At 39.6% G+C, this 13,846-nt stretch overlaps 2 protein-coding genes across 7 annotated transcripts in view; one reads left to right on the top strand and one right to left on the bottom strand.

Annotated features, from left to right (window-relative positions):
- The window catches only part of LOC107673832 (mitogen-activated protein kinase 9-like), a 25,312-nt gene extending 16,334 nt beyond the window's left edge, over window positions 1-8,978 (top strand). For 2 of the 3 annotated variants that reach the window (XM_016467641.1, XM_016467643.1), the window contains 7 exons: window positions 2,809-2,974; window positions 3,069-3,140; window positions 3,262-3,444; window positions 3,565-3,689; window positions 3,825-3,888; window positions 4,168-4,239; window positions 5,983-8,978. In XM_016467641.1, the coding sequence (XP_016323127.1) occupies window positions 2,809-2,974; window positions 3,069-3,140; window positions 3,262-3,444; window positions 3,565-3,689; window positions 3,825-3,888; window positions 4,168-4,239; window positions 5,983-6,125 (825 nt within the window). In that variant the 3' untranslated portion in view covers window positions 6,126-8,978. The remainder of the gene's footprint in view (window positions 1-2,808; window positions 2,975-3,068; window positions 3,141-3,261; window positions 3,445-3,564; window positions 3,690-3,824; window positions 3,889-4,167; window positions 4,240-5,982) is intronic. The other variant, XM_016467642.1, reaches the window with a different exon arrangement.
- Window positions 8,979-9,027: 49 nt separating this feature from the next.
- LOC107673847 (rho GTPase-activating protein 24) overlaps window positions 9,028-13,846 on the bottom strand; it is a 15,275-nt gene continuing 10,456 nt past the window's right edge. For 2 of the 4 annotated variants that reach the window (XM_016467663.1, XM_016467660.1), the window contains 5 exons: window positions 12,302-12,434; window positions 12,079-12,152; window positions 11,793-11,914; window positions 10,606-11,611; window positions 9,028-9,928 (listed from right to left, as the gene is read on the bottom strand). In XM_016467663.1, the coding sequence (XP_016323149.1) occupies window positions 9,691-9,928; window positions 10,606-11,611; window positions 11,793-11,914; window positions 12,079-12,152; window positions 12,302-12,434 (1,573 nt within the window). In that variant the 3' untranslated portion in view covers window positions 9,028-9,690. Of the gene's footprint in view, window positions 10,430-10,605; window positions 11,612-11,792; window positions 11,915-12,078; window positions 12,153-12,301; window positions 12,435-13,846 lie in introns of all 4 variants that reach the window. The other 2 variants (XM_016467661.1, XM_016467662.1) reach the window with 2 other exon arrangements.

Raw genomic sequence — 13,846 nt, 5'->3', positions numbered from 1 at the left:
GGAACCATTCAGTCAAAGGTTCTTTAAAGAACCATCTCTTTCTCAACTTTTTATAATGTTAAAGGTTCTTTATGAAACCATTTAGACCAAAAGGTTCTTCTATGGCATCGTGAAGCAACTTTATTTTTAGGAGTGTATGACAACATTTACAGGATGCATTGAGGAGGAGCCCAAACTACACTCAGTGGCCAAGTGATTCTTATGGTCCTTGATATTGGTACAGATTCTGTGTAATGAACAATTCTTTTTGACTGTATATTTCAAGTTGGAAAAGACATTTAGTTCCCACTTTAAGTGAACCTTAGTTCCCTGGTCATATACAAGATGGATTAAAATACTGATAAAGTCAAGAAAAGATGAGAAAATAAACATAGTTCCCAGGTCATCTACAAGATGGATTCAAACGTTGATAAAGTCAAGAAAAGTTGAGACATAAACACATGACAGTATGATTGAAATGTTAAAATGTAAAAAAAATAAAAAAAATAAAAAAAAAATAAAACACGTTTATTCTGTGGCACCTAAAAAAATTATTTGGTGCCTAAGTTTTTTTCTTATTGGATTCTTACTCTATATTTGTTTTTGTCTGGAGCCCTGCATGAACACAGTTATACAGTGATTGATGCACTCTTAAAAATAAAGGTGCTTAAAAGGTTCTTCACAGAACCATTTTTGGTTCCACAAAGAACAATTCAGTTAAAGGTTCTTTAAAGAACAATCTCTTTCTCAACTTTTTATAATCTGAAAAACCTTCTTTACATAAACACATGACAGTATGATTGAAATGTTAAAATGTAAAAAAAATAAATAAAAAATAAAATAAATAAAACACGTTTATTCTGTGGCACCTAAAAAAATTAAAAAAGTTTTTTTCTTATTGGATTCTTACTCTATATTTGTTTTTGTCTGGAGCCCTGCATGAACACAGTTATACAGTGATTAATGTGTTAATTTTCACTCTACTTTAACTAAAACTACACCTAAAATAAATGGGAAAAAAAACCTCAGAAACAAATGGGAAAACTAATGAATGCCAAACATAACTGTAAATAGAATGGAAATGAATATTAAATTAATATATCAAAGCGATAAAAACCTTACTTTGTGCTGTTTTTAAATGTGTAAAATTTTAAGTAATATCTGCATTAATAAAGCAGTAACATTACAAAACTAAACATTTTGTGTCTAACGTGTCTATGTGTATTATTGTCCTCTTGAAGTTGTTTGTAACATGCTGTTCGAAACAGAACTTCCCCTGGCAAGCAGGCCCAGGCCCCCTCAGCCAAGAGTCCGAACCTGCGAGGGGGGTGGGGGGCGAGAGCCCACTGTTCACACTACACCAGCCAGCAACCACAGGGGGGTGGGGCAGGGACCCTTCCAAAGGATCACTGCAGACACACACACCGTGTGGCCCCACAGACCCCAACAAGCTGGCCAGAGACAATACAACTGGCAACCTAAATACTGCAGAGGGCCACAACGCTTGCCCACCTGCAAAACATGGACATTTATGCTTGCACACTGCCCAATGTGACCACACAAGACAGACTATCTACTCAGGATCAACTCCGGCCTTGAGGCACAACATCCTGTACCAGCAGTCTGAAACTGTCAAAGCGGATTACAAAAACTACAACAAGCCTGCTGCAGCCAACTCTGAGTCTACGGCAGACGACAGAACAGGCCACGAGGGAGGAAGGCTTCAACTCATGAACCTTCCCTCCTCCCGAAATCCGCATCACATTGTGAGTCACCACGATGGTGGGGCAGGGACCTTTCCAGAGGATCACTGCATACACACACACCGTGTGACCCCACAGACCCCAACGAGCTGGCCAGAGACAATACATCTGGCAACCTAAATACTGCAGAGATCCTGAGGACATCAAAGGAACTGATCCTGAAGCCTCACCAGCAGTTTAAACAAGCCATCATAAAGGAATTCTCAGACCCAGAGTCTGAACATGGACTGATCGCTGCCCTAGACACCAAACAGGGCTGGCATGAAACTCCCCATGCATACTACCACAGACTTCGACGAGCTTACTTCGGAGCTCGCACCCAGCATTGCCACAATGCAAAACCCTTATACAGAAAGCTCCTAGCCAGCAGAGGACAGAGCCATCACCATGGCAACAGAAGCTGTTTTCAGTTTTTAACTTTATGTGAATTTATCCCCTTTCACCTATATCTCCTTGACTGAGTTAATCTCAGATATTGACCAGTGGAATAAAGTGATTGAGATTCTGGGAACCCCCTCTCTGGAGTTTATGAACCGTTTGATGGAGACTGTAAGGAACTATGTGCTGAACAAACCTCAGTTTCCTGGAGTCAGCTTTAATGAGCTTTTTCCCGATTGGGCCTTCCCTTCAGAGACTGAGCATGACAAGATCAAAAGTAAGATATCCAAAATGTTCTTCTTTTTTTTTTCTTGCTTTGCTGTCTCTTAGTACTCTGTTAATATTGTATTTTAAACAATTGCATTGACATGTGACATTTTACATCATTCCTAATGTAGCTAGTCAAGCACGAGACCTGCTGTCCAAGATGCTGGTAATCGAATAATTAATTATAACTAGTTATAATTAATTATTCATATTTCCCCTTTGAGCTGATTTGCTACAGTGCATTGGAAAATATTGCCAGCTACTGTTATCATTTGTATCCCTAAGGTTTGTACCAAATGTTTTCTTTAAATAAGTGAAGACCAAATCCAGCATGACACATCACCAGCTGTGTACCCTAAATCATTTTACCTTGCAATATATCAACGCCTGTCAGTATGAAACTGTCATCTCTACCCCTCAGGATCTGAAGCCTAGTAACATCGTAGTGAAGTCTGACTGCACGCTAAAGATCTTAGACTTTGGGCTGGCCAGAACCGCCTGCACTAACTTCATGATGACACCCTACGTAGTAACCAGATACTACAGAGCACCAGAGGTCATCTTGGGAATGAAATATAAGGAGAATGGTAAAACTTTTTTTTTTGTCAATAATGCTCTTGAAAGTTTAGTGGTGAGATCCAAATAAAATTGTGGTATTAATATTTGATTGTGTTTTGCCAGTGGATATCTGGTCGGTGGGCTGCATCATGGGTGAGATGGTCAAAGGAAGTGTCATATTCCAGGGCACTGATCGTATCCTCTTTACTCTTGTACTCTGTATATATCCCAGTGTCTGTCCTAGTCATTGAAAGGTTTTAATTTTATGTGAATTTATCCTTTTTCACCTTTATCTCCTTGACTGAGTTAATCTCAGATATTGACCAGTGGAATAAAGTGATTGAGATTCTGGGAACCCCCTCTCTGGAGTTTATGAACCGTTTGATGGAGACTGTAAGGAACTATGTGCTGAACAAACCTCAGTTTCCTGGAGTCAGCTTTAATGAGCTTTTTCCCGATTGGGCCTTCCCTTCAGAGACTGAGCATGACGAGATCAAAAGTAAGATATCCAAAATGTTCTTCTTTTTTTTTCTTGCTTTGCTGTCTCTTAGTACTCTGTTAATATTGTATTTTAAACAGTTGCATTGACATGTGACATTTTACATCATTCCTAATGTAGCTAGTCAAGCACGAGACCTGCTGTCCAAGATGCTGGTAATCGACCCTGAAAGCCGCATCTCTGTGCAGGAGGCCCTCAATCACCCTTACATCCGTGTGTGGTACGACCCAGCCGAGGCCGATGCGGTCAGTGCACCCCTATCCTTTCATGTCTCTTTGTCTTGCTCAGTACAGTTGAAACTGTTTTACAGGGGACATTTTTACTATGCCAAGGAGGTTCTCTCGAGACTAGGATGTATAATGATTGTTTTATGTGTTCAGCCTCCTCCGCAGATATCAGACAAGCAGTTGGAGGAGCGGGAACACAGCATTGAGCAGTGGAAAGGTACAAATGCCCTCTGCTGTCACTACCTCCTGTTGAGCTATAAGCTTCTTGTAGAAAATGAATGCCTACAGCAGAAATGATTACTGTGATGAATTTATCCAAGATCATTTGCATTCTCATTTATTCTAAAGTAATGGAATCGCTTTTGAGCCTTGACCCTGAAAGTTCATAATTTTAATGTCTGCTGAAGTGATGAATATGAGTTATTAGTGATTTGTAAAACAATGAAAAGGCACAAAATTCTCTTTATGATTTCTTTGGGTTTTTCCCTCACTACAGAGTTGATTTATAAAGAAGTAATAGACTGGGAGGAGAGGAACAAGAATGGAGTGCTGAAAGAGGAGTGTTTAGGTGAGTCAAGTACAAATGTGACCCTGAACCACAAAACCAGTCATAAGGGTCATTTTTTCGAAATTGAGATTTATGCATAGTCTGAATGCTGAACAAATAAGCTTTCCATTGATGTGTGGTTTGTTATGATAGGACAATATTTGGCCGAGATACAACTATTTGAAAATCTGGAATCTGAGGGTGCAAAAAAAATCTAAATATTGAGAAAATCACCTTTAAATTTGTCCAAATTAAGTTCTTAGCAATGCATATTACTAATCAAAAATTAAGTTTTGATATATTTACAGTAGGAAATTTAAAAAATATCTTCATGGAACATGATCTTTACTTAAAAGTCCCCATGAAATCAAAATTAAAGTTTTTTGGGTGTTAGTATCAATATGTTAGTCTTAAGGTTATCTATAAGGCAGTGTGCCCCAAAACAGTGACAAAATTCGCATTTAGAAGATATAAGCATTCAAAGCTTGCAATTCGTCACTTCCGCCAAAACGGCTCAATGACTTTTTTGATGTCACATCGTACTTCAGCTTCTCATCAAACTTTCTATCCAATCAAATGCTCTCTAGAATCCGAAGCGCCCACCCCCTACACTATAAAATAGATGCTGAAGCCGCGGCTGAAATCGGTCACTTGTCCACAGAATTAGTATTTTCTGTAAAGTGAATGGCATGTAGTACACTATATAGGGGACAGGGAACAATTCAAACAGTGTAAATATGCTTTCCATTGAGGAAAAAAAGAAGTCTGGTTTTGCGTTGTCACACTAGCCACCCTCTGCACACACACACACACTCTGCTCCGGTCCAGAGACACGATTTTATATGCGCAAAATTGATGCGCAATTTGCTGCTTTTGTGTTTAATTCTTTCGCTGCCATAGACAAAATTTTTCTTCAATTATGAGACGCTTCTCCGCCATTGACAGAATTTTCCAGCTTTCGTGTTTTCACTGGCGTACTGTAGGAGGCGCTATTGCGCATCTTTCGCCTCGATCAAAACACGGCGAAGAAGCAGTAACAAGCAGTTGCATATATAAGCAGATACATATGTAAAATAACATGATCATCAAGCATTAAACAGCATGTAAATCAAAACTGCACTTATAACTGCTCAGTAAAAATGTTACTGAATGAAATGTCGATCCAGGAAGTGGTGAACAACCATGCAAGCTTTGGATGCGTTGATGGAAGCGATCTATTCCATCTTTGTTTTGATCATTATACTGAATCTGCTCCAGACATAGTCTTTTACAAAAACGCGATTTTCTCAGCTTTTAGTGCAAAATGTTGCTTTTTTTCATGAAACTTCCTGACATAAAAGTGTTGATAAAATAAACGAAACATTTGTTTTAGTTTTAAAGCAGACTCTATTTTGGCATATTCTGGGGGCAATTAAACTTTTGTGAAAATGATGAAAAATGCTGCTGGTGGCTGGCAACTAAAAAAAAATAAAAAATGCTGGTGGGGAAAGAGTTAACAGGTGTCGGACCGCTCTCTCAAACTCACTAGTATTTTGCATAAAACTCAGAGATGATCATGCTGACTTAAAATACACAAGGAAAATCAATACTAAAGCTAGCTAAAGAACTTCTGAATGCACCTTTAAGAGAAACTCATATTCTTTAGAAATCATTTGGAACACAAAAACAATAAAATAGGTTAACTGCATTCAGTAAAAGTTTATCTCATAAGTTAGCACATTACTTTTGGTTGCCCTAATTTTTGATGCATTGCATTCTGTGTAGTAGACGGTACGGTGAACAGCAGCACCACTGCCTCCCAGTCATCCTCTATTAATGACATCTCGTCCATGTCAACGGAGCAGACATTGGCCTCAGACACCGACAGCTCCTGCATCGACACCCTCACAGGACCATTAGAGGAGTGACTCGAGTGGCTTCCCCGTCTTCTCGCTTATGTCACATCCCTCTCCCTCACCTGTGTGGGCCATGCCGTGGTCTTGACTGAAGAAAACTGTGGGTGCACGTTCATTTGGCTTCAAGTTTACACTCGTAATCCTTCACTCTTGCTTTTAAGGGGATGTTTTTCCCTCTGTCCCATCTCGCATATATCAGACATTTGTGTAATATTAGCTCTTAGACATGTCTGTTGTGGCTAAAGTTCAGATTACACACCAACAGCAAAATCAAAAATCTTTATTATTCATTTATTTTATGTTTGTCTGCATCTTCACAGTTTTAGATTTACATTTTTAAAATAACTCCGTTCATAAATGAGCAAATAATAGATAATAGGTTTATGCTTTAATGCATTCACGTTTCACTTCATATAAACTACGATTAAATCATCTAGTGGAGTTATTGCAGCAGCATGTGTAATATCTGGATTTATCCCTGTCATTTATGTCCTCTCTCTCTCTGTGCGATGTAGCTTTTATTACCATTCATTTCATCACCTAAAAGAAGCACAGATATAAATTCCTGGACAACTTTATAGCTAGTCAGCCCCTTTGGAATGAGTTCCTGTTACAAGTATTGCTGCATGATATTAACAAAGAACACTTTCTAGACAGACAATGGAACTACAGATCACTGAAATATGCCTAAACACACCTAGAAACAGAACTATAGTGCCTGCCTCTGTACATAGTTACCATACACCCATTTTAAAAGAGAACCTAATGATGCTTTTCAGTTGGTTAGGGTGTAGTCATGTATATATATACGTACATAGATTGTGTAAATGTTCAGTTTTTCTTTCTTTGTGCTGTGGAAAGAATTTTACAGCTTCTGAATATGCTTTAGCATATGTACTGTAAAACAAACTATGTAGATGGAACTTGAAATCGATTTAAAAAGAAAATTGCACATAGACATTTAAAAGTGAAAAATATTCTGTTTAAAAAAAAAAAAGAACAGAAAACTTTTAGATATCCAATGGAAAATTGTGGATGCAACATCCTAATCAAAGCTCCTATTCCTCATTCCAAGAGTAATTAATCACCGCTGACAAGTTCATGATGTATCTCGTAAGATTGTATGTTTAATTGCATGAGCTAATGCAAACCATTGCCTTTTTTAATCTCCAACTTGAAAAGCCCATAAGAATGTTGTACAAAGCAAATTGATGGTTCCTTTCCTCTCGTTTTTTTTAAATAGACTTGTCAGCGGATTTTTTATTTCTTCAGTTTCCTCTTCTTAAAGATGTCCTTTCAGTAAAACTGACGGATTTTAATGTTTGTATGAATTATCAAGGCCATATAATTTCATTTCCTTTATATATGTCTCTTCAGCCTTAGTTTACTGTTTACAGACTTGCGATTCAGTGATATACTGTGGGTAACCATGCGCTTAGAGACCTGTTTTGGACTGTGTGATTCAGTGCTATGGTATGCTATGGTGAACAGTGGTATTCAGGATGGACACCCCATCAGTTTCCTCAACCTCCCTGCTTTCTTTTCCCTCCAGTGTTGTAGATATGTATGATGAAGTGTCCTGTACTCATTCATTTTTATGCATGATAACACAAGCCCTCTTCATCCCAGACTTGAGGTCATTGCAGAAACCGGTCTTCTGGTTGTACATGATTGGAGAGCCTCTGGAGGATAATATGAGTGTATTGTTGAGTTTGTGTGCCTCCAAGCTCTTCTGACTGACTGAAATGGGAATATCGGTAGGTAGATCCTTCACTGATGGACAGGACTGGAGGATGAACTTAGCATCACCATAATTTTCCATGCCTTAAGCTTCTCACTATCAGTGTCTCTACAGCTTGGCCTGGAGATCACAAAATGATTGATGATACCTACAATCAAGTTCTTTTTTTAGCATGCTGGGATGTTTGCTACCCATGCCACTTTGTCTGTTTTCTCAAACATCACATTTCCTGGTCTCCTTGAGCTTGTGAGATTTCTTTTGGTGCTTCACATTACTGTTAGCAGAGTGATAATGTATTACAACAACGCAATAGTGCATTGTGTTCCATTCTAATTTCGGAGCCTCGTGCATATTAGTTTCGCTGTTGTGGACTCGTTGATTCCTGTTATGAACACTCGTGATGGACCTCTGTGGCACTGAGACCTTCAAGACAACGAACAAAGCTGGCTCACACAAGGGCTTACTTTCTCTTCTTTTAGGTGTCTGTTTCCCTTGGGGGAGAGGGTGTGTGTTTGTGAACAACAGTGTGTTTTTGTCACTGACAATCTGAGGTGGAATCAGTAATGACTTGAAGAATTATTCACTTTTAGGATATTCATTTACTTCTCAGACTATCTTCATAAAGGCCAATTCACACTGCACTAACAGATGCTGACAGCCAACCGATTACAGTATGTCACTTCTCAGCCATTCCACCCTCCGACAAACGCAGCTTTAATATGTTCAGTTGGTGAAATCAAGCACTGACCAATGCCAACAGACACCAACAGGGGTAACACACTGATCTGACAAAACCAGATGAATGTGTCTGGTTGTCATGTCTGTCAGTGCACTGTGAGTTGGCCTTAAGAAAACCGTTCTCATGGTCATCAATCAAATCATGTTAAAGGAATAGATATCTAACTGCTCTGTGCTAGTAATGTCTGTTTAGCTATCGTGTGTTTTGTATTGTTGTGCTACATATGGGTGCCCTGTCAGTGGGCTATGATGGGAGTTACCCAAATCACAAACCTATCTGAAACGAATGCAAAACCTTAAATGATCCTCTGTCTACAATAACAGAGTGAGATTTATTTTCTCTGTGAAAAGAAAAAAAATAAAGATGTTGCAACTGGCCAAATAAAAAGCCCAAAGTACTGTTTGTTTTATGTTTTATTTCATATGGTACAAATGCATTCAGTGTATGAACAGTTTGTGTTCAAGGTATGACTGTCTTGTGTTATCTACACGGGTCCCAATTAAATAAAATGTACAGTGACCCTCAGTCAGGGTAGAAACTTTTTAAGTCCGAGCTCATTTATATTAAGAGCATCCCTAGGGTCTAGTTTTCATTAGAATCTCTTTTCTCAAATATGGCATCCATGCTTACTAGACATGAAATTTTATCCTACTTTGGGTCATTCCATTGTTTTTGATCACTTAAATGGCAAAAAATTGCCTTTAGTATTATTTTAAACATGCTGGTCTGCACAGTCGTTCAGGCAACAGAACTGTACTTGAAAGTGGGGAAATGGTTTCCCTCAGGAATGCATCCTCATTTCTACAGCCCTGAAAAAGACTCCTGTTTTTTTTTAGCAGTTATTACTTTAATATAGCTGTTTCCCAACCCTGGACTTGGAGTACTTGTAACACTGAACATGTTTTATGTCTTCCGAATTCAACTCCGTTTGTTGGTAGAAACACCCAGACTTGGAATGGAGGTATCATATAAGAAAGACATCAAAAATGTATGCTACTGGGGGTAACTCCATGACCAGAGTTGAAAATCACTGCTTTAAAACAATGAAACCTTAATATGCTACTAAGGTTGGTCTTGTAGCACAGCACATGAATGTTTCAAAAACTCTGAACAATGCGACTGGTTTTCCGGGCCTCTGTGTTAAGCTCGCCAAATGTTTCGAAGAACTGCTCCATTTCCTGTTGCAGAGTGGTGTTCCGTCTATCGGCGTCTGCACGGGCTCGCTCTACATTTCTCATCTTGATCTCAGCCACACTGACCCAGCGCCGCTGCTGCTCCAGAGTTGAGCACAGCCCTGCAACTTCCCCCTGAAGTACCTTGTTCCTCTGCTCCAGCCTGCAGACAGAGAATGGAGTAACCATACTGTGTTCAGGTACACTTATTTATTAATCCAGTGTTTCTCAACCCTGAACATTACACCAACATTGTAAATTTTCAAACTCTTCCTAATCAAACATGCCCGATTCAACTCGGCTTGTTAGAGACTCAGACCTGAAAAGTAAGGTTACAGAATGTGTACTGTTGGTGTTCCTTCATGAACAGGGTTGGGAAAGACCACGTTAATGCAGGGGTAGCCAATCCTGCTACTGGAGTGCTACCGTCCTACCCCATTCAGATCCAATACTGCTCCAACACACCTGCCTGTAATTTTTGAAGTCACATTTATCTAATTTCTCTTGTTTGCCCACTTACCAAATTTAGTGTAAAGGCTGAACCTGTTTTTCAATCTGTTTAACTGTTTTACCATCACTGTTCTTGATTTTTACAAGCCATTAGTCCAGGGATAGGCAACGTCGGTCCTGGAGTGCCACTGTCTTGCAGAGTTTAGCTCCAACCCTAACCAAACACATAAGCTAATCGAGGTCTTCAGAATCACTAAGGCTAAAGGCAAATGGGAACTAAACTCTGCAGGATAGAGGCACTCTAGGAACAATATTGCCTATCTCTGCAGTCTATTTTGTTTTTGCAATTCCTGTTGTCAGGTACCAAGACTACTGATGAAGTGATCTTACCTGTTGATTTTTGCATCGTATTCTGCCTTTTGCCTGGTCATCTGTTGACGAAGCCCTGCAACAAGGCACTGCATTGCATGGGAAGCTGGAAAGACCAGGGGCTCTTGGGGAGCATTTGGTAAAAAGACTTCGCTGCTGCCGGTGCTTAAAGGCGCATCTGTAGGAGCAGAGGATGAGGCAGGGGAGTTAGGACGAAGCTCTTCCTCTCTAGAGTCCATTCTGAATGAGGAGAATTGTTCTGAGGAGACATTGCAAGGGCTTGCAGCTCCACCGCTCCCACTGCCCCCATCCAAAGGCACGATCTCACAGGAGGACCAAGAGCTGCTGCTCTCAGCCACACTGGCAGTACCTTTGGCCTCCCTGTCTTCTATATATTGCTCCCCTTGCTCCTTAGTAACTATGTTGTCATAGACAGATAAGGTACTATCCTGGGCTTCACTGCTGCCTCCACTTTCCCCTAGTGCTTTTTCTGGTCCCCAGCTGGGTTCTTCCATGTCAGGCCAGCTCCTTGACTGCATACATATTTGAACTCCAGCTTCCAGTTCTTTGCTCAAAGAAGTGCAGGCAGGTAGTGGGGTGGAGGGTGTAGGTACATGTCTTGTATGGAGAGATTCTTGTGCTGGGCTGTTCTGACTGTAGTTGTCATAAATCAGAGCAGAGCTGGTTGGTGAAGAGTTCTCTTGAAATTGTTGCTCTGTCTCTGATGAATGGGTAATGTTTTTGTCACAAGGGCTTTGAAAAGACTCTCTCCTCTTTGTGTTTAACGGTAGAGAGTGTTTATGTGGACAGGCTACAGTCTGATCCGGAAGGACCATGTGATCTTTGCTCAACAGAGGTTCCCTCAGGTGGGCAGGTGGTTCGTGCACCCATTCCACAAGGTGACTGTGTCTTTGTATGGGGAGGGCAGCTTGTAAAGATGTTTCAGGAGGGTTGCAGTTCTCTCGGGAGAAGAGCAAGCTGTGCTCACGGATCAGTTCAGACATTAGATGTTGCACATCTGCTGCCCCTAGTAAAGGAGAGAGGAATGAGTAAGTGCATGTCCCACAGATTTAAGGCAAACAGTTTCATATGACTTCAAAACATGAGTACATACACTAAACTTTAGAGCTATCTAAACCTCAGTTGAAGCCAGGCCTTTACCTGGATTCGCCACAAACCCTATTTATGGAGACCTAAATATTTCTCACCTCCAATGATACTTTCTGGGTCCTCAGCTTTAGGCCTTAGGATATTTGGCCCAAAAACAGTTGCCAAGTTCTGGATACTCATCTTGTTGACATTGGAGTATGACTGCACATCATTTAAGAATCTGGAACCCAGATGTGTCATAGCCGTGTTATCTGATGCGAGCCATGTTAAACATTTAAGACTAGACACATCATTGCACATTAGGTTAAAGCTCCAAATGCCAATGTCTAGATATAGAAAACCTAACCCCTAAATCTTTGAATAAAAAAATGACTTCAGTCTTACTGGCAGATGTATTTCAGGAGGTTGAAGTTTGCTACAGGTAGCTCATAAAGGAGACTCCTCAAGTCTTGCAAACCCTGAAGTACAGAATGAGATTATAAAACAAATGATTGTTGGTTCCTAAATGACCAGAATGTAATAATATTAACAAATTCCATTTAATTTTGTCAGATAACATCATGTGCTCTTCTTTGAAGTAAGTGATGGTTAACATGGTTAACTATACCTTTTCTCTGTCTGAGGAGATTCTTTTGCCACATACAAGAAACTCTTCATAGCGGGAAAATGGCACCAAAGGTTCAGGCAGCTCCCTGAGGTATAGCTTTAGCAAAGATGCTACTGTGTGGACATCTGTGCTGCTGGGAGAGCAAACATGTATTCACTACAAGAGTAAATTCACTCAAGTATTTGTGGATGCATTTACTTATTTTGTTAATTACATTATTTTATTTATAAATTACTTTTTCATTTGTATTTATATCTCATACACACACAAACACTGATATTCCTATCATTATGGGGACATTTCATAGGCGTAATGGTATACAGACCAAACTGTATTTTCTATCCCCTTACCCTAACCCTACACCTAAACCTACCCCTCACATAAAATTTTCTGTATTTTTACATTTTCAAAAATCTTCATTCTGTATGGTTTATAAACTTGTTTCATCATGGGGACCAAAAAAAAAATCCCCACAAGGGTAAAATTTACTGGTATTACTATACTTGTGGGGACATTTGGTCATCATAATGCAGGGAATACCAGTACACACACGCATAGCACTGTTGGGCAGACATTTAGATTTGCAAATTCAGCTCCCTTTCAATTTATAAGTTGAATTGAATTGACCATGTCCACTATGAAGGTACATTGGAAAAGATTTTTCAACTTCTTTAAACTTTCGAACATGGCTTTGTCGAGTCATTCAAAGTTTGCTTTGATGAATCTTTATTTCCTAGTTAATTATCTTAGTTTCCTAGGTACACTTATTGCAGTTATATGAATTTCTTATACTTCATTAAAGGGGTCATATGATGCTGCTAAAAAGAACATTATTTGGTGTAATGAAATGTTTATGCGGTTTAAGGTTCAAAAAACACATTATTTTCCACATACTGTACATTATTGTTTCTCCTCTATGCCCCGCCTTTCTGAAACGCGTCGATTTTTACAAAGCTCATCGTTCTAAAAAAGCGAGGTGTGCTGTGATTGGCCAGCTATCCAGTGCGTTGTGATTGGCCGAATACGTCAAGCGTGAGACGGAAATGTTACGCCCCTCACCATACTGTGATGATGCCCTGTCAGGCTGGAGCGATGATTCAAAAACATGAAAACCCATTATAAACGAAGCATTCGTTGCATCCAGTGGGGACATAATTATGGATTATAATGACTTATACTGTCTTTTTTCATTTTCTTTCTGCATTTGTGATCGGAGAAATGACAAACAACAAGCCCTACTCTACACTGCCCAAAAAACTCGCTTTAAATATATAAAATATAAAAACTCTTTAAATATAAAAAACGTACTTACAGTCTTTGAGTCAGAACAGCCGGCATTGTAGTCTACTCTCCCAGGATCAGGAAACAGTCCTCCATAAAATGTGCTGCACACATCTGAATATTTGGGTTGAAGTGTTCTGGAACAGTGTTGTAAATACAACTTAACCACTGATTTCTAGTCGTGTCCATTTTTGGAAGGCCAAACAAAGTAGTTTCGCTTTCACAACGAAACACAGCGTCACACACGGTGGCCTAGAATGAGCG

Source organism: Sinocyclocheilus anshuiensis, unplaced genomic scaffold (assembly GCF_001515605.1).
Source record: "Sinocyclocheilus anshuiensis isolate Anshui unplaced genomic scaffold, SAMN03320099.WGS_v1.1 scaffold700, whole genome shotgun sequence".
NCBI lineage: Eukaryota > Metazoa > Chordata > Actinopteri > Cypriniformes > Cyprinidae > Sinocyclocheilus > Sinocyclocheilus anshuiensis.
The sequence above is the reverse complement of the archived record's forward strand: the minus strand, read 5'-3'. Positions and strand labels throughout refer to the sequence as shown.